The sequence below is a fragment of the Gorilla gorilla genome, chromosome 8 (assembly GCF_029281585.2).
Source record: "Gorilla gorilla gorilla isolate KB3781 chromosome 8, NHGRI_mGorGor1-v2.1_pri, whole genome shotgun sequence".
Lineage (NCBI taxonomy): Eukaryota > Metazoa > Chordata > Mammalia > Primates > Hominidae > Gorilla > Gorilla gorilla.
In genome coordinates, this window is record NC_073232.2 from 144570645 (window position 1) to 144593894 (window position 23250).

General features: G+C 55.5%; 1 protein-coding gene across 5 annotated transcripts in view; it reads right to left on the minus strand.

Annotated features, from left to right (window-relative positions):
- Positions 1-23250, minus strand: part of STK32C (serine/threonine kinase 32C) — a 109236-nt gene that overhangs the window by 4871 nt on the left and 81115 nt on the right. For 3 of the 5 annotated variants that reach the window (XR_008669289.2, XM_055354047.2, XM_055354045.2), the window contains exons 3-10: positions 16613-16779; positions 15431-15604; positions 14396-14433; positions 14176-14265; positions 13882-13985; positions 13057-13173; positions 11492-11617; positions 11272-11403 (exon numbers count right to left, since the gene is read on the minus strand). Coding sequence is in view for 4 of the 5 variants with exons in the window: in XM_055354047.2 (XP_055210022.2) it covers positions 11272-11403; positions 11492-11617; positions 13057-13173; positions 13882-13985; positions 14176-14265; positions 14396-14433; positions 15431-15604; positions 16613-16779 (948 nt within the window). In the remaining variant the exon portion in view is untranslated. The remainder of the gene's footprint in view (positions 1-11271; positions 11404-11491; positions 11618-13056; positions 13174-13881; positions 13986-14175; positions 14266-14395; positions 14434-15430; positions 15605-16612; positions 16780-23250) is intronic. The other 2 variants (XM_055354046.2, XM_063710589.1) reach the window with 1 other exon arrangement.

Genomic DNA, 23250 nt, shown 5'->3' on the forward strand with positions numbered 1-23250 from the left:
CACATTTCTTGGGTTTGGGGAGCAGCTCACGTTCCCCACGCCGAGGCAGTGCCCTCCGTGTCTCTCCTGGATCTGTGGTGGTGTGAGGGTTTCACCCTGGCAGCGGGAATGTGGACTCTCTCTTCCCAGCCCTGAGTGGGGACTGTCCCGCCCGCTCCTCCTGGTGGTGTCACCCTGGTCCTGGGCGTTCCCCCCACGTACACGGTGTGAGCGGCCAGCACCTTGCCAAGGACTCAAGAAGAAGCCGGCAGACTCCCACGCTCTCTGCGGGCAGCCCTCTCCTCTCCATGTGGCTCTCTCCCTCCAGGCTTTGCCCTGTCACTGTGGCCTCCCCTAAAGGAGTCACGATCCTGGCAGAGGACCTGTCCTTAGTCATCAAGAAGACGACAGGCTGGGTGATTTACTGTGTCTCAGCACTCTCTGGTCTAACCCTGATATAGACAGACAAGTCTGCAAACTCGGGCCAGCCTGAGAAGGTGACGGTGACCTAAGGCTCAGACTACTCAGGAATGAGGGTCCGACTGAGCCGCTGGGATCCTGCGATTCACGGCGACACAGGGTGGGAGGGGCTGGGGTGAGTGCCAGGGATGCAGAACATGAGCGCCCGTCGTGGCCCTGTGTGCAGCCCAGCGGCAGGGGCTGTTGGTCATCCTGCAACGTCCACAGCCATGTTCTCCTAGGCAGAGAGGCCACCAGAAGCCTGAGGAGCTGCTCCAGAACCATCTGGAAGAGGTGGCTCTGAGCAGCGCCCGAGCCGGGCTGTGTCACCGAGATGTGTAACCACGACCCCTTTCCACAGGGACTCCCTTCCCAAGGTGCGTGTAGCGCCGCCAGCAGGACCCCGTGGCAGGGTTTGTGCCTGGCCTGGGTCTGCCCTGCTCTTCCTCTGACGGCCCCTGCCTCCTCCTCGGGTGGCTGGGGCCCTTTGCCAGCACACACACAGCCAGAAGGCCACAGAGGGGCCCTTCGCCCATGACTGACTGGTGGGGGTGTTTGAGAGCCCAGCTCCCTCAGGGCGGGGACCTCTTGAGCCACAGGTGGCGCGCCAGGTCCCCTGAAGTCCGAAGCCACCCCAACAGGGTTTCCGGATTTCTGCTTGAAAGCTGAGCTCTGCTGGCATCTCCCATCCCGAGGAGGGCGGGGGTCTCTTCTGGATGCACTTTCTGAGTAACTCGACCAGGAATCCCCGTCTCAGGGCACCCGTGGCACCTCCACACATGCTGAGACACAGCCTCGGACTCCAGATGCCACCCACAGCGAGGAGGGGCCTGGGACATGGAGCAGGCTTCAGTCCCTAGCACCGCCACAAACCTGCTTGGCAGCTCAGATGCAACTGTCAGACCCCCCAGCATTCAGTGGAAATGCCAGGGACCCAGAATAGTCAAATAATGTCCAAAAAGAACAAAACTGGGGGATTCACAGATCCTGATTTGAAAGCTTGCTACAAAGCTACAGTTATCAAGATGGTGCGGTCCCGGCGCAGGGCAGACATCTGGACCAATGGAATAAAATGGCAAGTCAAAAAACAAGGTGTGATGTCAAAAGCAATTCAATGGGGAAAGAATCCTCTTTTCAGCAAATGGTGCTGGGACAGTCAGACATCCACCGATGAGAGAATGAAGCTGGACCCTCACCTGACATTGTTCATAAAAATTAACCCAAAATGAATCACGCAGCTAAACGCCAAGAGCTGAAACTATACAATACTTAGAAGAAAGTGTGAGAGTAAATCCCTGTGGCCTCAGCTGAGGCGATGGATCCTTAGACAAAGCACAGCAGCCGAGAAGGAAACAGCCACACCGGACAACGTCAAGGTCCAAGACTTCCCTGCTGCAAATGATGCCCTCAAGAAAGAGAAAAGATAGCCCACGGAACAGGAGGAAATACCTGCCAATCTCCTGTCTGACCACACACCTGCGTTCAGGAAATAAAAGACATGACTCCTACCAAGAAACACAGAGACGAGCAAGGACTTCCGGCTTCTGCTCTGCGGCGAACAATGTGGAAGGCCTCATTCCCATCCCTGCGACAGGAAAAATGCGGAACTAATGAAAATCAATGACTTTTCCCGGACCCATCAGAGAGCTGAGGTCAAAGCGCTGCGGCGACCCCCAAGTCTGGAGAGACAGGTGAGCAAAGTCACAGCTGAGACCTGCTGGCCTGGAGCAGAACTGATGGTGTGCAGGAACACCTCCTGGGCAGCTCTGGGGAGCGGCCGGGGCCGTGTGCAGAACTCCTGTGGCTGCGGTCTTATGGGGCCCCCAACGTTTTGTGGGTTTCCCCTCCAGGAACCCTGCCAGGTCTTAATGAAGCCAAGGATGATCCCTTCCCGGCTCTGGCATGGGATGGGGACAGTCACCACTGTGAAATACACCCAGAGCATTCTCCACAGCAAATGGAATTTGCTCTCCAAAGGAAAGGCTTATCTCACTTGGGGGAAGACTGTTTTTCAGCCTGTACCCCGCTTTAGCCTGTCTCACCTAAGGGGAGGGGAAAAGCAGATCAACAACTGTGAAGGGGCACAGGCCCCCACGACTGAGATTTGGTCACAGACTGTGGAACAGTTCCCTCCCCGCCATCTTCCCAACACACCCACAGGGCCTCCGCAGTGTGACAGGGATTCCAGCAGAGAGGGCCACAAGACGCAGACTCTCTCTGAGGAGGAGGATTTAGGGAAGCCCAAGGGCAACCCGGGAAATGAAAACAAATGTGAAGCCTCTGGTACCCACAGCTACAGCAGACTTTAAACCCTGCCCCAAACCTGGCCAGATTACATAAACCTCACACTAAAGGCCCATCTACTTCAGCTCTTATTACCAGATACATCATGTCCAGCTTTCAACAAACATTACAAGGCATTACAAACATTACAGCTTTCAACAAACATTACAAGGTCTTAAGGAAAAAAATAGAGTGTGAAGAGACAATGCACACATTAGAACAGATCCAGATATGGCACCCATGTTGGAATTATCAAACAGGAAATTTGAAATAACTGTGATTAATATGGTAAGGGCTCCAAGGGAAAAGCAGGCAAGAACAGATGGGGAACAGAAGGGCAATGTAAGTAGAGAGATGGAAACTCCAAGGAGGGATCAAAAGGAAATGCTGGAAATAGAAAACACTGTAACAGAAATGAGGATGCCTTTGATGGTTCCTCAGTAGACTGGATCCAGATGAGGAAGGATCTATGAGCTTGAAGAAATGTCAACAGAAACTTCTCAAACTGAAATGCAAAGAGAAAAAAAAAAGAGTGAAAAAAATGAACAGAATATCCAAGAGCTGTGGGACAATTTCAAACGGCACCACACATGCATAATTGGATTTCCAGCAGGAGAAGAGAAAGAGAACAGAATATTTGAAATAATAATGACTGGGAATTTTCTGAAATTAATGACAGACACCAAACCACAGATCTAAGAAGCTCAGAGAACACCAAGCAGAAAAAAAATCTGTACCTAGGCATATCATTATTCAAATTGCAGAAAACCAAAGACAGAGAAAATCTTGAAATGAGCTGGGGGTGGGGGGTGGGGAGGAATTCTACTTACAGAAAAAGAATTAGAGCAGACTGCCTGTTAGAAATTACATAAGCAAGAAGAGAGCGGAGTGAAATATTTAAAGTGTTGAAAGTAAAAAACCTACCAATCTAGAATTCTATATCCAGTAAAATTATTCTTTAAAGGTGAAAGTAAAGACTTTTTTGGACAAACAAAAAGGGAAGGAATTCATCTCTGTTAGACCTGTCCTACAAGACATGTTAAACAAAGTTCCTCAGGGGAAAGGAAGATGATTTAGGTCAGCAACTTGGGTCTACATAAAGAAAGGAAGCACTTTAGAGGAGGAATGAATAAAGGTAAAATGAAATTTTTAATTTTTATTAATTGATCCAAAAGATAACTGTTTAAAATAACAGTAGTAACAACGTAATGAGCAATTATAGCATACAGATAAATGAAATGAATGACAGCAATGTCATCAGGAACAGGAGGAATGTATGAGAGGTGCCGTCACAAGGCATCCCACTGCACATGACGGGGCAGAGTGTCAGGTGAAGGTAGACTGTATGCTAAAGGTATACTGCAATGTCCAGGCCAACCACTAAAAATATTTCAAAAAGAAGTATAATTAACAGGCTAGGAGAGGAGATAAACTAGAATAATATAAAATGCTTAATTAAAACCAGAAAAGGCAGAAAAATAGGGAAAAAGGAAGAACAATAAATAGACTACAGTTACAAATAAGGTAGATATCATATTGAACTATATAAATGACCACTTATTTATTTACAAGACAGCGTGTTTCTCTGTTACCCAGGCTGGAGTGCAGGGGCATGATCATAGCTTACTGCAGCCTTGAACTCCTGGGCTCAAGTGATCCTACTGCCTCAGCCTCCTGTGTAGCTGGTATCACAGGTGTATCCCACCACACCCAGGTAATTTTTTTTTTGTAGAGACAGGGTCTCGCCATGTTGCCCAGCCTGGTCTCAAACTCCTGGACTCAAGCAATCCTCTCACCTCAGCCTCTCAAGTCACTGGAACTACAGGCATGCACTGTTATGCCTGCCTAATTTTTTTGTCTTTTATAGAGCTGGTGATAAGGTTTGGCTGTCTCCCCACCCCAATCTCAGTTTGAATTGTGACTCCCACAATTCCCGTGTGTCATGGGAGGAACCCAGTGGGAGGTGATTGAATTATGGGGGCGGGTCTTTCCTGTGCTGTTGTCATGATAGTGAATGAGTCTCATGAGATCTGATGGTTTTAAAAACAAAAGTTTCCCTGCACAAGCTCTCTCTGCCATCCATGTAAGATGTGACTTGCTCCTCCTTGCCTTTCACCACGATTGTGAGGCCTCCCCAGCCATGTGGAACTGTAAGTCCATTAAACCTTTTTCCTGTATAAATTTCCCAGTCTCAGATATGTCTTTATTAGCAGCGTGAGAACAGACTAATACAGTAAATTGGTACCGGTAAAGTAGGGTGCTGCTGAAATGATACCCGAAAATATGGAAGCAACTTTTTAGAACTGGGTAATAGGCAGAGGCTGGAACCATCTGGAGGGCTCAGAAGAAGACAGGAAAATGTGGGAAAGTTTGGAACTTTCTAGAGACTTGTTGAATGGCTTTGACCAAAATGCTGATAATGATATGGACAATGAAGTCCAGGCTGAGTTGGTCTCAGATGGAGATGAGGAACTTGTTGGGAACTAGAGCAAAGGTGGCTCTTGTTATGCTTTAAGCAAAGAGACTGGCAGCATTTTGCCCCTGCCCTAGAGATTTGTGGAACTCTGAATTTGAGAGATGATTTAGGGTATGTGGCAGAAGAAATTTCTAAGCAGCAAAGCATTCAAGAGGTGACTTGGGTGCTGTTAGAGGCATTCCGTTTTAAAAAGGAAACAGCATAAAAGTTCAAAAAATTTGCAACCTGACAATGCAATAGAAAAGAAACTCCTGGCTGGGCACGGTGGCTCATGCCTATAATCCTAGCACTTTGGGAGGTTAAGGCAGGCAGATCACCTGAGGTCAGGAGTTCAAGACCAGCCTGGCCAACATGGTGAAACCCTTCTCTACTAAAAATACAAAAATTAGCTGGGTGTGGTGGTGCGTGCCTGTAATCCCAGCTACTTGGGAGGCTGAGACAGGAGAATCACTTGAACTTAGGAAGCGGAGGCTGCAGTGGCAATGAGCCGCCATTGCACCACTGCACTCCAGCCTGGGTGACAGAGCAAGACTGTCTCAAAAAAAAAAAAAAAAAAAAAAAAAAAAAAAAAAAAAGAAAAAGAAAAAAAAGAAAACCCCATTTTCTGAGGAGAAATTTGCATAAGTAACAAGGAACTGAATATTAATCACCAAGACAATGGGGAAAATGTCTCCAGGGCATGCCACAGACCTTTGCGGCAGCCCCTACCATCACAGACTCAGAGGCCTAGGAGGAAAAAATGGTTTCATGGGCTAGGTCCAGGGTCCCTCTGCTGTGTGCAGTCTAGGGACTTGCTGCACTGCATCCTAGCTGCTCCAGCCATGACTGAAAGGGGCCAAGGTACAGCTCAGGCCGTGGCTTCAGAGGGTACAAGCCCCAAGCTGTGGCAGCTTCCATGTGGTTTTGAGCCCGCAGGTGCAAAGAAGTCAAGAATTGAGGTTTGGGAGCCTCTGCCTACATTTCAGAGGATGTATGGAAACACCTGGATGTCCAGGCAGAAGTTTGTTGCAGGGGTGGGGCCCTCATGGAGAACCTCTGCTAGGGCAATGCAGAAGGGAAATGTGGCGTTGGTGCCCCTATACAAAGTCCCCACTGGGGCACTGCCTAGTGGAGCTCTGAGAAGAGGGCCACCATCCTCTAGACCCCAGAATGGTATATCCACCAACAGCTTGCACCGTGCACCTGGAAAAGCCACAGACACTCAATGCCAGCCCACGAAAGCAGCCAGGAGGAAGGCTGTACTCTGCAGAGCCACAAGGGCAGAGCTGCCTAAGACCATGGGAACCCAACTCTTGCATCAGCATGACCTGGATGTGAGAGATAGAGTCAAAGATGTTCATTTTGAAGCTTTAAGATTTGACAGCCCTGCTGGATTTCAGACTTGCATGGGGCCTGTAGCCCCTTCGTTTTGGCCAATTTCTCCCATTTGGAATGGCTGTATTTACCCAATGCCTGTACCCCTATTGTATCTAGGAAGTCACTTGCTTTTGATTTTACAGACGCATAGGCAGAAGGGACTTACCTTGTCTCAGATGAGACATTGGACTGTGGACTTTTGAGTTAATGCCAAAATAAGACTATGGGGGACTGTTGGGAAGGCATGATTGGTTGTGAAATGTGAGGACATGAGATTTTGGAGGGGCTGGGGCAGAATGATATGGTTTGGCTCTGTCCCCATCCCAATCTCAGCTTGAATTGTGACTCCCACAATTCCCACATGTTGTGGGAGGAACCTGGTGGAAGGTGATTGAATTATGGGGGCGGGTCTTTTCTGTGCTGTTGTCATGATAGTGAATGAGTCTCATGAGATCTGATGGTTTTAAAAACAAAAGTTTCCCTGCACAAGCTCTCTCTTTGCCTGCCGCCATCCATGTAAGATGTGACTTGCTCCTCCTTGCCCTCCACGACTGTGAGGCCTCCCCAGCCATGTGGAACTGTAAATCCATTAAACCTTTTTCCTGTATAAATTACCCAGACTCAGGTATGCCTTTATTAGCAGTGTGAAAATAGACTAATACAGATGGGTCTCACCTTGTTGCCCAGGCTGGTCTCAAACTCCTGGACTCAAGCAGTCCTCTTGCCTCAGCCTCCCTGGTCGCTTTAAATGTGAATGGTCTAAAATACACCAATTAGGTCAGGCACAGTGGCTCACATCTGTAATCCCAGCATTTTGGGAGGCTGAGGTGGGAGGACTCCAAGAGTTTGAGATCAACCTGTACAACATAGTGAGACCCTGTCTCTACAACAAAATTTTTTTCAAATGAGCCAGGTGTGGTGGTGCACACCCACAGTTCCAGCTATTCTGGCAGCTGGGGCAGGGAGGATCACTTGAGCCCAGGAAGTCAAGGCTGAAGTGAGCCATCATTGCACCACTGCACTCCAGTTTTGGTAATAAAGCAAGACCCTGTCTCTAAAAAAAAATAAAGTAAAATAAATATGCCAATATATTGTCAGAGTAGACTAAAAAAAAGACAATAAAAATTTTAAAACATTTGGATAGACATTTCTCTAGACACAATGCCTGATAAAACACCTCAAAAGATGTTCAATATCATCAGAGAAATGCAAACCATAACCACACAATCACTGCACAGTAAGATACCTATGATTTTTTAAAAAATAAACCAGACAATAACGGGACTTGGTAAGTATATGGAGAAATTAGAACCCTCACACACTGCTGGTAGGGGCATAAAATGGCACACCTGCTGCAGAAAAGGGTAGGCGTTTCCTCCAAACATGAAGCACAGAGTCACATATGACCCAGCGGGTTCATGCCTAGGTATGTGCCCCCCAAAAATAAAAGTATATATCCACACAAAGACTTGTATGTGAATGTTCACAGCAGCATTATTCATGATAATGAAAAATGTTAACAAGTGGAAAGAACAAATACTCATCAACTGATGACTGGATAAAGGAAAGGTGATACATATGTGGAATATTACTCAGCCATCAACAGGAATGAAGCACTGACAGGCTACAATGTGGACGGGCCTCAAAAGCATCCTGCGAAGTGAAAGAAGCCAGCTGCAAAGACCACATAGTGTGTAACTCCACTTCCATGCAACGCCCACAACAGGCAACCCTACAGAGACGGAAAGTAGCTTCGTGGCTGCCAGGGGAGGGGAGAAGAGGGGAATGGGGCATGACTGCTAATAGGTGGGGTCTTTCTCTTACATTACATGAAAAGGTTCTAAAATCAGATTGTGGTGGAGAATGCACAGCCCTGTGACTATATTAAAAACCACGGAATTATACGCTTTACATGGGTGCACTGTATATTGTATGGAATGTGAATTATATCAAAATAAAGCTGTTTCCAAAAACCTCTCTCAGCCTCAAGGTTAACAGTGGGACTTTTTTTTTGGAGTGATGCTTTCCTTTCAGAACACCTCCTACCCTCAAGCCAAAACATCTCCCCACAACCAACCCAAGACAAAGCCGAGCTCCTCCGGCTCACAGGTGCCTGGCCTCACCTGTTCCCAGCCAGAGCCTCCTGGGAACTCAGCATGGCCAGCTGGGCTCTGCACACTGTCCATCCCTGAGTCTCCCATGAGGGCTCCTACCTCATCCTGGGCCTGTTTCTACACCCCAGAGCCCTGGCTCTGGACACGCTCTGGTAGGGAAAACTTAAACATCTGATGGGGGGAATGCCAAAGAACCCCCCAACCCCGAGAACCTTCCAACCATCCTGTGGCTCTCGGCAGTGCCTCACAGTGGCCACCTGGCAGACAGCAGCTCTCCACCGGCAATTCTGCCTGAGGACACCCAGGGCTGCCGGCAGCAGTCCTGGAGGAGGGGCGAGGATGGGAGCCTGACCCACTGGGGGGCTGTGTTCCCCCCAAAATCAGGGCACCCAGGGCATGACCCCACCCCTGCCCCCCACATCATGGTGAGGAGGGGACTGATACCCGTCTTCTGCCCAGGAGCAACACAGGGCCCACCAGGTCTGAGGAGGCTGCACGGGGGCTGCAGCATGAGAGTTTCCCAGGACATCCACCACAGGCTCAGGCAGACTCAGGGGCAAGGGGACCACCGAGGGACCCAGGGTCATCACTGTCACCCCGACATCAACACACAACCATAGCTACTCCTTGGTGAATATCAGCCACATACATCCTGGTGGTATGGGCCAAACTGTGTCCCCAAAAATGACACACTCAAATTCTAATCCTGGGTACCAGTGAATGTGACCTCATTTGGAAGTGAGGTCTTTGCAGATATCATCAAGATAAGATGGGGCCATACTGGATCAGGGTGGGCCCTAAATCCAATGCCTGGTGTCCTTATGAGAAGAGGGGAGGAGATGGAGACGCACATACAGGCCGACCCCACGCAGCAGCGAAGCAGGGGCTGGGGGGATGCGTCTAGGCCAAGGCAGCCTCTACCGGAGGGTAGAGGGGCAAGGACTGGTTTTCCTCCCAGGAGAGCCTTCAGAGGGGGCACGGCTTTGCTGACATCTTAACTTTGGACTCAGGCCTCCAAGCCATGAGACAACACATTTCTTTTTAAATCTGCTGATTAAAAGGGAGCCTGTTGATGCTCTATTGTGAATATCACATTCACATGGAACACGAACCACGTCCACATTGGGAACACCACGTCCTCACATGGCAGAGGATCAAAGACTCAAAAGAGGACTGAAGTCACCCTTCTACAACAGCATTAACTCCACCCATGCTGGAAGAACCTACATGGCCCCATCAGCCCCCAAAAGTCCCATCTCTACCACCACCACAATAGGAAGCAAATTCCAACACGAGTTTTAAGGGAAACATTTCAACCACAGCACCTGTCAAATCCCTGATGAGACCACGACCTCAGATAATATTAGCTCACACTCTGGGGAGACCCAGAAGCAGGAAACAGAGCTGCACCTGATGAGGCCACGACCTCAATATTAGCTCACATTCTGGTGAGACCCCGAAGCAGGGAACAGAGCTGCACCATGCCTGGACTTCCGGTTTACAGAAACTATGAGATCATCACATAACTGCCCAAAGGGTTCACCTTACCCGCTGCCTAGACAGCCAATTATCAAGACAGGGGAGCTGCAGGAGACAGAGTAGTTCACGCACAGCCGGCTGTGAAGGAGACCATTTCATTACGACTCAGATCCATCTCAGAGAGACGCATTGCTGTTCTTCAACCACCTGAGTCGTGGTCAACTGTCCTGGCAGCCCCAGGATACCAGCATGCCTGGGTGAGCATGAGGGCTTCACGTGGCTGTCCCGGCACACACACCTGATGCTGACGCACCTGGGCTAGTCTGAGGGCTTCACGTGGCCATCCCTGCACACACTCACAACTGACATCAACGCACCTGGGTGAGTGTGAGGGCTTCACGTGGCCATCCCTGCACACACAACTAACATCAACGCACCTGGGTGAGTGTGAGGGCTTCACATGGCCGTCCCCACACACACAACTGATGCCGACACATCTGGGTGAGTGTGAGGGCTTCACATGGCCGTCCCCACACACACAACTGATGCCGACACATCTGGGTGAGTGTGAGGGCTTCACATGGCCATCCCCACACACACAACTGATGCTGACGCACCTGGGCGAGTGTGAGGGCTTCACATGGCCGTCCCTGCACACACAACCAAAGCCAGCACACCTGGGCGAGTGTGAGGGCTTCATGTGGCCATCCCTGCACACACTCACAACTGACATCAACGCACCTGGGTGTGAGGGCTTCACATGGCCGACCCCGTACACACAACTGACACCGACACACCTGGGCGAGTGTGAGGGCTTCACATAGCCGTCCCCGCACACACAACCAACACCAGCAGACCTCGGCAAGCATGAAGGCTTCACATGGCCATCCCCGTGCACTCATAACCCCAGCCCTGGTTGTCCCTGCCCACCTGCTTCATAAGGAGCGAGGTGGGGGCTGGGAAAGGCAGAAGGGAGGTCTCTGGCCTTCTCAGGACTTCAGGAAACGGTCTGCTGGACTTCCGAGATGTGTGGGCTGCCAGGGGTCCCCACACGCCTTGCTCGGTGGTGGAGAGGAGCCCCAAGCCCAGCCCGCCGCCGCGCCCTGAGCCTGCCCTGGCACTCACGGACTGGGAGCTGTCCCTGCTGTTGTCCCGGGACTTGTTCTTGGCTAGGCGCTTCTTCTTCTTGTGCAGGGGCCTGGACTCCAGGATCATCTCCTCCAGCTCAAAGGTGGGGTCGCAATGCAGACGGCCTTTCTACAGAGGGATGGGAGCTGAGCCCTGGCCCGTGGAGGACGCCACGTCCATCCCCAGGGCCCCCCACCTGAGCCGCCCACACGCTTACGTTGGGCACGAAGCCCGGCTCCACCCTCTTCTCGCCCAGGTGGTCCCACAGCACGCCGGCCAGCGCCGGGGCTGCCTGCACGTCCTGGAGGCTGGAGAGGCGGTGCTCGGGGTTCACAGTGAGGAGCTGCAACCAGGCATGAGTCAGAGGGCCCAGGGCCCACAGCCCACCAGCACGGAATAGCCCACCAGCACCGAATAGCCCGCCACCCCCAGGCCAGGGCACCTTGAGGAGGGTCCCACCAAGCCTGAGGTTCAGAATTCAGGAACCTCAGGGCCACGCGAGGAAGGGTGGTGCCGACGGCCGACATCAGGCAAAGCACCGTGGCTGGCTCAGCACGTGGCCCAAGGGATGCCTGTTCTGAGTGCTGCTACCTAAACCCCTGGGGCCAGAGGACAGCAGAGGGATCTGCAGGGAAGGCTCTGCTGGGATTTGCCAGGAGGTGGCAGCCGAGGCCTGGCTAGTGGCTAACACTCCGCACGTGGCTGGCCTCACAGTAACTATCCCGGAGCCACTTCCTTCACCGAATCATGGGACCTCCACAGGCCAGATGAGCCCGGGGCAGCCATGCATGGCCTGGGAAGCAACATCCCAGCGCTGGCACCTCCCGCCTTTCCAGGGAAAATGCCGTGGACCCAGACCCCGTGCGAGGTTTCCCAGACCTGGGCTTGGGCGTGTGGGTCATGCCCAGTCCCCACACAGGCCCTCTCTAGCCCAGTGCCACCTTGTGAGCCACCTGGGCAGGTGTGGCCGAGCTTCGTGGGGCTACAGCAGAGTTAAGAGGCTCTCGGGGCTGGGGAGAGGCCCCAGCAGGCAAGGCCTCCCCAAGGCTTTAGTCTGCTTGGCTACAATTCCAGGGCAGGAGGCCCCACCTGCCTGAGACATGGGGGCCGGGAGGCAGCCGGGCCCGTGTGGCACACTCATTCCCCTCCCGGTCCTGCCTGGGCCTGGCTCTGACTCCGAACCCCCTATGGTGTTAATGCGAGGCTTGGAACAGGGAACTGTGCAGCCCAGTCAAGGCACAGCCCCAGCCTAGCACCAGATCACAAATGGGAGGCACTACTGATGGCCACACCCCTGCCTGTGTCCCTGCCAGGCTGATGTCCCCTGAGAGGCGTTTGCAGTGGGCAGTGGCTGTCCACCTTCCCCAGGAGGCACTGGGGCAAAGGGTCCCGGAGATAGCATGGGCTTGAACCCACCCACCCCACACCCTCCTTCCAATACGTGGGACAAGGGGACGTGGCTCAGGGCTCCTCTGTGGTGACCTGGCAGGGCGGGCGCACAAGCCTGCTGTGAGGGTGCCTGGGGACGCAGCTCAGGGGATCACCAGGACCCCAGTGACCTGGGAGGGCTCGCCATGAGAGGGCCACAGAGCCTGCCACCAGCTCGCTTCCTGGGGCTTGGGGCTGCCATCTGCGGAGGCCCCCACAGGTTACAGTGAAGGGATCTGTGCCTGCCAGGAAGCGGCACTAACTGTGCACTGGAGGGGGTGCCCCGAGCCGCAGGTAAGTGAGGGAGGGAGGTGGGTGCTCGGAGGGTGAGGAGGCTCAGGGATGCGGGCTCACCTTCCGCAGCAAGGCCACCATCTCCTTGGACCACGTGGGGACATACTGGACGCTCACGGTGCTGAACAGCTGCACCAGGGACTCCACGGCGTTGCTGGAGTGGATGTCATAGGGCCTCTGGAGACAGGGAGGCAGTGCTGGGCAGGTCCTCCTGGCCCCCAGGACACCCAGAACAATGCCAGACACAGGTGCCATCGCCCTAAGAGGACCCCCTCCCCCCACCCCAAGTGCAGGTACAGCTCTGAGCACAGCCTGGCCTCCACCTGCCGTGGAGGAGCCTGGGTGAGATAAAGCTTACGCCTGGGTCCTGCACCATGGCTGCTGCGCCCATCTGGCTGAGATCCCGGGGGGCTGGGTCCAGGTAGATCAGCCCCAGAGGGCCAGGAGGGAGCTGGCTTCCTCAGAGGTGGGGTCCTGTGCAGGGCTGAGGGGTACGGTCCACAAGAGGACCCCCAGCCTCCCGGTCTCCAGGACTGGCCTCGCCGTGGCCACAAGGGTAAGAGCACAGGGCCCCAAAAGAAACTTTTTGTGGAACGTTCCGAGGCAGCACCCCTGCTGGCCAGTTCTCAGCCTTGTCCACCCCCACAGAGGCTGGCCTGCAGGCCCCAGCAGCGGCCCCGGGAAACCACAGTGAGTCTGTCCTTCCTCCTCCTGCTCAGGCATTCCATCACCAACTACACACTTCGATAAAAGCGTGACTCCTCAGACACAGTGGAGACATCCCTGCACACCTGGGCACTGGGGCAGCCACCCCCTCCCCAGCACTGGCGGGGGCAGAGAGCAGGGGCCTGGCAGCCAAGCCCGGGGACTGCAGGGGGTCCATACCCATCCTCGCAGCAGCTCATAGGCCATCACCCCCACCGACCACCAGTCCACCTCGAAGGAGTAGCCGGTCCCGCCGTTGACAAAAGAGTGGAAGATCTCCGGAGCTTTCCAACAGAAAGAAGGAACAACAGCTGCCATGGGGTCACAGCCCGGACCCGTGGGCACAGGGCCGGCACCTTGAGGCCACATCCCGAGACCAGGCTGCCTCCAGGGTGGGACAGAGAAGCCACCGAGGTCTTGTCCTTCCCACCTGGAGGAAGCCAGCTCCCATCTGGAATCCCAGCTCAGGCTCACCCATGTACGGCTTGGTGCCTGCTAATGCCGTCGCCCGCTCCCCGTCCTTGATGATGGTGGCAATGTTGAAGTCGGTCAGGTGTGCATGTCCTGTGCAGAGAGGGGTCAGGTGTGGCTGTCCCAGGACCAGAGATGCATCCTTGCGTGCAGGATCCTCCTCCCCTGACAGGCCCATCCCTGCCACCACCCACCTGGGCTGCCCACACCCGGCCCCACACACCTCTCTCATCCAGGAGAATGTTGTCAGGCTTGACATCTCTAGAAAGAGCAGAAAGTGGGAAGTTGAGTTGCCCTGTTTCTGCCCTGGAATCTCTGTCACAATCCCTGGAGTCCCCAGGACATCCCACCAACCCACTCGAGGCAGAGGCCTGGGAGCTTGACTTGGTCCTTGGATGATGCTAGGACCTCACACCCCTGCGTGGGGGCAGAGGCGATGAAGTCAGCCACTTCGTTCCCTGTGGCATCTGGACAGCAGCACACACCTGGCACCAGATGCTGGGAGGGGGCCTGGAGCCCCAGAGGACGAGAGCAATTGCTGGCAGGGTCTGCCCTCCCCCTCCAAGACTCGGCCTCTAGGAGACCAAGCCACCTCGGCTCTTGCTTTGCCCCGACTTTTCCAGGTACACAGCCAGTGCTCAGGTGCCTAGGTCATAATCAGACATCCGAGTCCCCAAAAGCAGAAATGCAAACACCAGTCCATTCAACTTTAAAATATATCTCACAGATATTTTCATTTTGTTCCATTGCTGCAGAATTTCAGCCTAATTTCTGCTTCCCAATTTTACTTCCTTCATAATCTGCTTCCTATTTTCTTTTTTTTAAATTTTATTTTCAGAGCCATCACACCGGCTCTGCTTCCTAATTTCATCTGCTTTAAGCTAATGTTAAAATTAGTTTGGATTCCCTGGGAGGTGGTGGATGGGCAAATGGGAGCCTTCAGTTAAATGGACCAGGTGAAGGCCACCTGCTGTGACCCAGCCTGGTGGTCTGTCCACGAGGGCTAACAGCCCTCTGTGCCCAGTCTCAGCTGGGGCTGCTGGGACGAGGTCCCCCCAGATGGACACCAGGCACACAGCCATGGGGCTGACCTGGTCGGCACAGGTGCCACAGCTGGGGGCAGGCACTCGGGCAAGGGTGGGGCAGAGGAGCTAGACCCTCTCTGTGGGAGTACGGCCGCCCTGCCGGCAGCCTGACCTAAGGCTGCTTCAGCCCCGCCCACCTCAGCAGGTACCTGCGCCGTCTGCCACGCACACACCTGTGGATGATGTGCTGGCCGCGCAGGTAGTCGAGAGCCAGCGCCATCTCGCAGATGTACAGCCTCACCGTGTCCTCGGAGAACTGCACGTTCTGCTGCAGGTGGTAGCGCAGGTCCCCGCCCAGAAGCAGGTCCACGACCATGAACATGTCCTCCTCGTCCTGGAAGGAGTACCTGTGGGCACCGACGGGAGGCCTGTTGTGCGCACAGCTGGGGAGCCAGTCACGGCTGCTCCCACAGCTGACACACTCCCCCTAAGGACCACAGCCCCACCCCAGCATCAGCCACCAGGCATTCCCAGGAGGAGGGGCCTGCCCAAGGCACTGATTGCACCCCAGCCCAGAGCAGCTCTGAGCCCAGATCCTGAGGAAAGACACACCACCCTGTGCTGGAGGTGGCCCAGCTGGGGCCAGAGGCACCTGGGAGTGGCAAATGCAGAGCAGAGCTACAGTGCCAGCTCCGGGTGCTTCAGGCTGCCCGGCCTCCTCTTCGGTAAAATGGAGATACAGACATCTGCCTCGGAGGGTTGTTACAGAAAACGAGGCCGTGTAGGTACCACTCTTGACACTGTTGGGCAAAGAGCTGGCATTTAACAACCAGCATCCATGGTGATGACGATGGCAGTGATGGTGGTGGTGGTGACGGTGATGGTGAGGATGACGGTAGTGGGGACTGAGGGTGGTGGTGATGGTGGTAACAGTGATTGTGGTCGTGGTGGTGGTGGTGATGGTGGTGGTGACAATAGTGATTGTGTTGATTATAGCGATGACGGTGATGAGAGTGATGATGGTTGCAGTGGTGATGGTGGTGGTGGTGGCGGTGGTGGTGATGGTGATGGTGATGAGAGTGGTGAGTTTTTCAGGCCCTAAACTCTCTCCCCCTCTGACTAGTGCCAGAGACTCCATGGGAGCACATCTCCATTGTAGGGAAGCCCTGGTCTTCCGGCAGGCTCAGAAGAGACACTGCATTAACCAACCCCAGCATGCCATGGCCACCTGGGCCCCTGCCAGCCCTGGGGCACAGGAAGGGGGATAGATGAGCAGGGCTAGAAAGGGCCTGTGGGTGGCAGAGGCATCTCCGAGGCACGAGGGCCAGGGAGCACCAAGGGCAGGAGAGGACAGCCAGTGCCTTCCCGGCTTCAGGACGGTAAGTCTTTCTGCAGCAAGGCCAGGGCAGGCTCACCAGAGGTTCACCAGGAAGACGTGCTCGATTTCCTGCAGGATCTCCAGCTCCCGGAAGACGTTGCGGACCTCGTCCCGCTCGATGCACTGCTGCTTGTTCATGTACTTCATGGCGTACATCTTCTCCGTGTCCCGCTTCTGCACAATGCACACCTGGAGGGCACAGGGCTGTTCGGCAGGACGCCTGAGGACGCCTGGGGACACGTGGGGACACCTGGAAATGCATGGGGATGCCTGGGGACGCATCGTCAGGACACAAGGGGACACCTGGGGACGCACCGCAGCCCCTCTGTCTCCTAGACGCGGCAGGTGCATTCCTCTCTGCCACATCTGGTAACATTTGTTCTGGGGATTAAGATGTGGGTGTTTTGGAGGCCGTGATTCTGCCCCCCAGAGGTTCCTGTACTGCTTAGCATGTGGCCCTGGCGGCACCTGTCTCAGTGACATCCTGGCTCCGTGGCTGTTACTGAAGACCCGTCCCTGAGACTCAGTCCTGCGTTTCAAGTCTGCAGCAGGACACAGCTGTCAACAGGCGCTATCTGCAAACAGACAGGGTCCAGCCTAAGAGCATCCAGGCGTGAGTTGGAGCCAAGCAGTGGCTGGTTGTGCGGGGAGCGCCCCTCACCAGCCATGACCTGGGCATGGAGTTTCGCCTTCCTAAACCCCAACATCCTTTTCCAGGGCTTGGAGCAGCAAGCAGCCCGGAGGGGTACTGGGGAATGAATGCGAAAACCCGCTGAGCACAGAGCCCTGCGCTCAGGAAGCCTCATCAACCATGGCTGCAGCTTCACCCTGGACGCACATCACTCCACACTCCAGAGACCGCCTCCCGTCTCAACACCGTGAGGCCAAGGCCCCTCACCCTGTCCTGCAAGGAGACACACAGACTGAGCGTGAGGCTTGGGGGCCACCGCTGCCACCACAGCGGGACCCCCTCCGGGGCGCCAGTCCCCACATAGCTCTTCAGGCACTGTACCCTCTGAGCATGGATCATCGGTGTCAACACTGATGCCGCAAACACATGGCTAATTGCTTGGCAGTGAGGATGAGAGTGAGGCGACGGGCGAGAAGCATCAATGAGCAGGGGGGTCCCTTGTGGCCAAGGATGTCAATCAGAATTGAGGATGAAGATCCCCAAAGGGAAGCCAGGAATTAAGGCACAAAATTGTGAGCAGCAGAGCCAACCCCTGTCTGCCACTCAGGTTGGGAGAGACCTTCCCAGGAAAGGTAATCCAGACCCATTTCCAAGGCCTTCCACAACCTCTGCTCTCTCGTCCTCAAGGAGTTGGAGCCCAGTAGGGGGCCTGGAGGAAATGGATGATTCTGGATCTCAAGGTGGGCCACAGAAGGCCCTGGGCTCCTGGCTGCATGCCCGGAAAGCGTGGTGGCACACACCCGTAGTCCCAGCTACTCAGGAGACTGAGAAGGGAGGATTGCTTGAGGCTGAGAGGTTGAGGCTGCAGTGAGCCACGATTGTACCACTGCACTCAGCCTGGGTGACAGGGCGAGACCCTGTCTCTAAAAAAATTAAGTCAGATGATTACCAACCTTAATTCAATCTGCAATCTTCATTCCTCTCTGCCACGAATGGTAACATGTTTGTTCTGGGATTTGGATGTGGGTGTTTTGGAGGCCATGATTCTGCCCCCAGAGGTTCCCGTACTGGTTAGTGTGCGGCCCTGGAGGCACCTGTCTCAGTCACACCCTGGCTCCGGGGCCGTTACTGGAGACCCCTCCCTGAGACTCAGTCCTTTTGTGAAGCAAAGCGGTGACCCTCCCTCCTCCAAGGGGCCACTGGGAGTCACACTGTGCACAGGGCACCGGGCTGGCCCAAACTAGGAAAGCATGTCTGATGGTGCCAAGCGGTGGCCTGGGTGGATCCGGCTGCAGCACTGTGGTGCGGGAGACAGTGGCTTGGCCTGGCACCGTGGGCTCTAAGTGTGGCCTCTCCAGGAAGCTGACAACAGGTGTGGCCTCAGCACCTCCCTGCCCGCTGGGAGGGGAAAGCTGAGCCTGGAGGGACAGGAAGAGCCTTGTGTTGGGGGCTGCCCAGAGGCGCGTGTGCTGATGGGGGCTCCTGAACACGTGGCCACACCTGCTGAGGAGCAGGGGCAGCTGCAGGCAGCCCGAGAAGAACAGACAGAGACTAAGCTTGAAGGAGGCCGCCTTGGGAGGGCGGGGCTGGGCGGGATTTCTCCTGAACTTTCTGCATTTCCTATGACCATTTTTTAAATTGTTATTTTGAAAGCCAGTTGAGGGTTTCAGAATGACAGTGAGCATAAGCTGCAGCAGCCCCTGGCTGCCCACTTCGGTTCCGAGGACCCCCTCCTGCCGCTTCCCACTGCCAACGGGGCAGAGTCGCGTGGCTCAGCAGCACGGCCTTCCTCCCATGCACACGGCCGCAGGAGGCCGAGGAGTCCCGTGCTCGGGACGGAAGCCCCAGCCTCACTCTGCACAGGCGCAGAAGCAGCGGTGCTCTCCCGTGCCAGCCCCAGCACCCGCGGCCTCCCGCAGACAGCCACTGCAGGCTCAAGGCAGCCACTGCAGGCTCAAGGCGGCCACTGCAGGTCTGGAAACTGCTCCAGAAAGGCTGTTTCTTGCCCTGGGGCTGGGACCAGACAGGCTGCGAGACAAATATGGTGGAAAATCCGGCCCTCACCCTCTGCCCCTCAGGAGCCTGGCTTGGGGCCACTGGCTGGGGCCAGGGCTCTTGCTGCTGGGAGGGAAGCTGGCGGGGGGGGGGGAGCTGCAGAGCCCACCTCTGCCTGGAGCGGTGCCAGCACCCGCAGCCCAAGGCCGTCTTCAGCCGGTCCCAAGCCTCAGGCTTTCTGTCGCTTGTGCACCACCCCAGAAAGCTGCCTGCCCAGGCAACCCAACCCTCTCCGGGCTCCCTCTGCCCCTCCTGCTCACGATGCAGCTCAGCTCTTACGGGGGAATCTCTGGAAGAACACGCCTTCCCTTGGGGTGCTCAACCCCCACAGCCCACTCACCAGGGGACAGGGCACCTGGGCTTCCCGTGCCCTCTGGGCCCTGTCACATGTGCGGCGGACACAGACCGGGTGTCTACTCCAGACAGGACCTCACCCTCCTGCCAGACAGGCTCACCCAGGACCACCCACTTTCCCAAGCATGTGGCCTGGGCTCCATCTGGGACCAGCCCCTTGGCCCTGTGACCCAAGCCTGCTCTCCCCGTCACACGCATCCCATCACCCACAGCCAGGGAGCAGGGACAGAAGAGCTGCCTCGAGTCAGGGCCTGGCCTCACACACCCACGGCTCTGCTGTCCACCAGAACGAAGCAGCAGATCCACTTGCCTCCAGCCTGTTACCCCACCTGGGAAACAAACTGCCCTGGATGGTGGAGCCATCAGCCACAGTCCAAGCCCCTGGCCTGGCCCTGTGGGAGGAGCTGCCCTGAGGAGCAAGGGGAGGCAGAGTTATACCCAGGTCTCCCGAGTCTTTGGGCTCTGTGTCCTGGAACATTCTCAGCTCAACTGCAGTTCAAGAAAAGCTTGTAAGTCTTCCTATGTGCCCGCCCCATGCAAGGTACTGGCAGTGTAGGGTGAGTGGCCATGGTCCCTCCCTGGAGACCCTGGTGGAAACGCCTCGACCCCTCGCAGCAGGCCCGAGTGCGTCCCCAAAAGACACAGCCACCAGGAGCCTCGGAATGTGGCCTTATTAGGAATAAAGGTCTTTGAAGGTGTAATTAAGTTGAGGATCCGGAGGTCCTGAATTGGAATGGGCCCTAAAGCCAATGATAGACATCCTGATAAAAGACAGAAAAGAGAAGATGACGCAGGCATGGGGGCGAGGGAGTGTGAAGGTGGAGCAGAGGCAGCGATGTGAAGATGCCAGCCTGGGAACGGAGTGACGTGGCGGCAAGCTGAGGACACCACGAGTGGCCAGCAGCCACCAGACGCCGGGAGAAGGCACAGCGGGTCCTCCCACGGAGCCGCCCAGAGGACCCACCCTGCCAGGTCTCAGGCTTCCCATCTCCAGGACTACAAGAGAAACTTCTGTTGTTTGCAGACACTGAGCTACAGAACTCGGTTGTGGCGGGAAACTCGCTTTCTCCACGCCTCCTGTGTCTCTGCATCCCTGCTAACACCCTGCCGACTTTCAGCACCTGCGGCCACGCCTGCAGGAAGCGGCCTCACCTGCGCTCACGCTGCGCCCTCACCGGAGCACCTGCCAACCCAGCAGCCCGCTTCCCCTAATCTCCTTCACCACTTTCTGACCCAGGCCAGCAGGTGGGGAGCCTGGTCCTGTCCCTTATCACTAGGACCCACCCTCCGAGGCCTGGACCGTCAGGAACATTGAAGGTGGTGTGGGGCGGTGTGGGGTGGTGTGGGGCGGTGTGGGGCGGTGTGGGGGTGGCGTGTGGTGGTGTGGGGTTTTCCGTTGAAATGGATTTGATTAAGTCAATCACATCAAAGTGCTCTTAGGTGAAGACAACAGAGAAGAGGGCGGGTCCGGCAGGCTCCCTCGGGCCCCTGATGCAGGAGGCTCCAACGAGCGGTGGCGTAAAGCCCTGGGTTTGGTGCAGTCTCTCTGTCTGGAGGGACCTCAGCACCCGAGATCACGCAGAGCAGTGTTTACAAAAAAGACTGGAAACCGGCGGCCTTTTATGACCAGGCTTGGGGGGCTGAGGGCAGGCAGGTCCGACTCTGCTTCCTCCAGGAAACCGCTCCCTGCTTTCCCGGCTGCTTCCTCCAATCACCGACTTAAGCCCAAAGAGGAAATGGAGTTTGAGGTCTCGCCACAAAGAGGAATAAGCCAACCCCGGGCTCCAGAGCTCTGGGCTTTTCCTATGAAACGCCACTGACGGGGAGGCCACAGCGCCACCCGGAGCCCTGGCTTTTCCTATGAAATGCCACTGACGGGGAGGCCACAGCGCCACCCGGAGCCCTGGGCTTTTCCTATGAAACGCCACTGACGGGGAGGCCACAGCGCCACCTGGAACAGGCTGGTGCCTGCAGCCATGTGACTGCCATTTCAACCAAATGCTGTTTATGCATTTTGCAGATTTAAGTGATTCACCCAAGCTCTTTCTCTTTCCAAGTAATTTTTGTTCCTCAGAAGCAAATGCCTGACCACAAGCACCTAAGGCCTCTAAACGGTATAATGAAACCACCTCCTAATCCTTCCTGGGGGAGCTTCTGATGTTCCAAGGAGTAGAGCCTGGGGACGTGGGGACAGCAGGGCGGAACAAGGCAAGGCAGGTTCCCTCCCAGGGATCAGTGCCGGGCACCACAAAAACGGGAGGGTCAGTGCCCAGGACGGGGCTGGAGAAGGTGTCTGCAGCGGCTGAAGAAGGTGCAGCCCAGTATGGGGCCTCTGGGGAGGGCACTGGAGGCAGAGGGGTCCCCCAGGCAGAACCAGGCTTCCGTGCACTCCAGAGGCAGTTCCATCTCTCACTCTCACTCTCCTAAGACCCCCCCTGAAGCTGTTCTCTTGACGTCCCTGAGAAGCTGTGTCCCATGGGCCACTTGTCCCAGGCCCCTCTCCCTGGATGAGCTCAGGATTCTAACGCGGTGAGTGGGAATCAGTTTTGGGGTTTCAGTTTTCCCCCGATGCCTAGTGGCTGCTTCCTAGGCCATGGCTGGTGAAGTTAAGACACCTCACGAGGCCACAAACCTCTCGGGAAGAGGTGGACTCTGGCAGGCTCACCAAGGGGCCTGGGCGGTGGCTGTAGGGGCCATGCTGCGACGGCACCACCTGGCACTGAGACTCTTGTTCCATCCACTGCAGATGGCAAAGGGGGGTCTTTGTCCCAAGAGGCTGGGAACCCCCCATGCCCTATGGCTGTCAGGTGTTGGTGGCCAGGCAGGGGCACTCAGCCCACCGGCTTCCCGGGGGACGGAGCTACCTCCCAGGCCCACACGCGCTCCCGCCTAAAGCCCTCGTTTAGTCAGAACATTGCCGTGGGGCTAAGGCACACAGTTGCTGCGACTGCAGGACGGCCCCTTCGGCAACAGCTGCCTCCCCTCAGCTGCTTCATGCTGGCTGGAACCTTACTGGGCTTGGAAGAGCAGATGGGCTGGGGCGCCGTCTGAGTCCTCGCCACTGTGGAACCACTGTGGACATACTGTTTTCTGGTGCTTGCATGCAAGCGATCATTCCGATGAGGTCTGGGGTTCTTGGCTATCTTCAAACAGAGCTTGGAGATGCTGCTCCTGAGTGGCTGAGAACCTGTGGCCTCGTGGACTCTCCCACTTGGGGATAACCAAGGCTCTTAACACCTTGCCTGGCTACTCCCAGCTCTCCTCGCCCTGGGAGCGAGGACCTGTGTGCAGGATGTGCATAGTCCATGATCCATCTTGAGGGCCACCCTCCATGCTGCCCAAGCTTGACAGCCGCTTCCAAGGGAGCTCTGCCACTGTTTCTCCCTTGTGTCCTCCTGACACTTCCCGATACATCCCCGAGTTCTGGGAGGCACCTCCACGTCCCTTCCTCTTCTGCCACATTCCCATGCCTTGCCACGGTCCCCTCTGAAACAGCGGGGGTTCCTCCAGCAGTTTTGCCCACTTCGCTTTTTCTGCCTTGCCCTGCTGCTAGGTGAGGTCTCTATGAATTCTTGGGGGGACTCTGGGTGCTCCTTCACTCAGAGAGCTTTCTCTCACCTGTTTCCACACAGCTG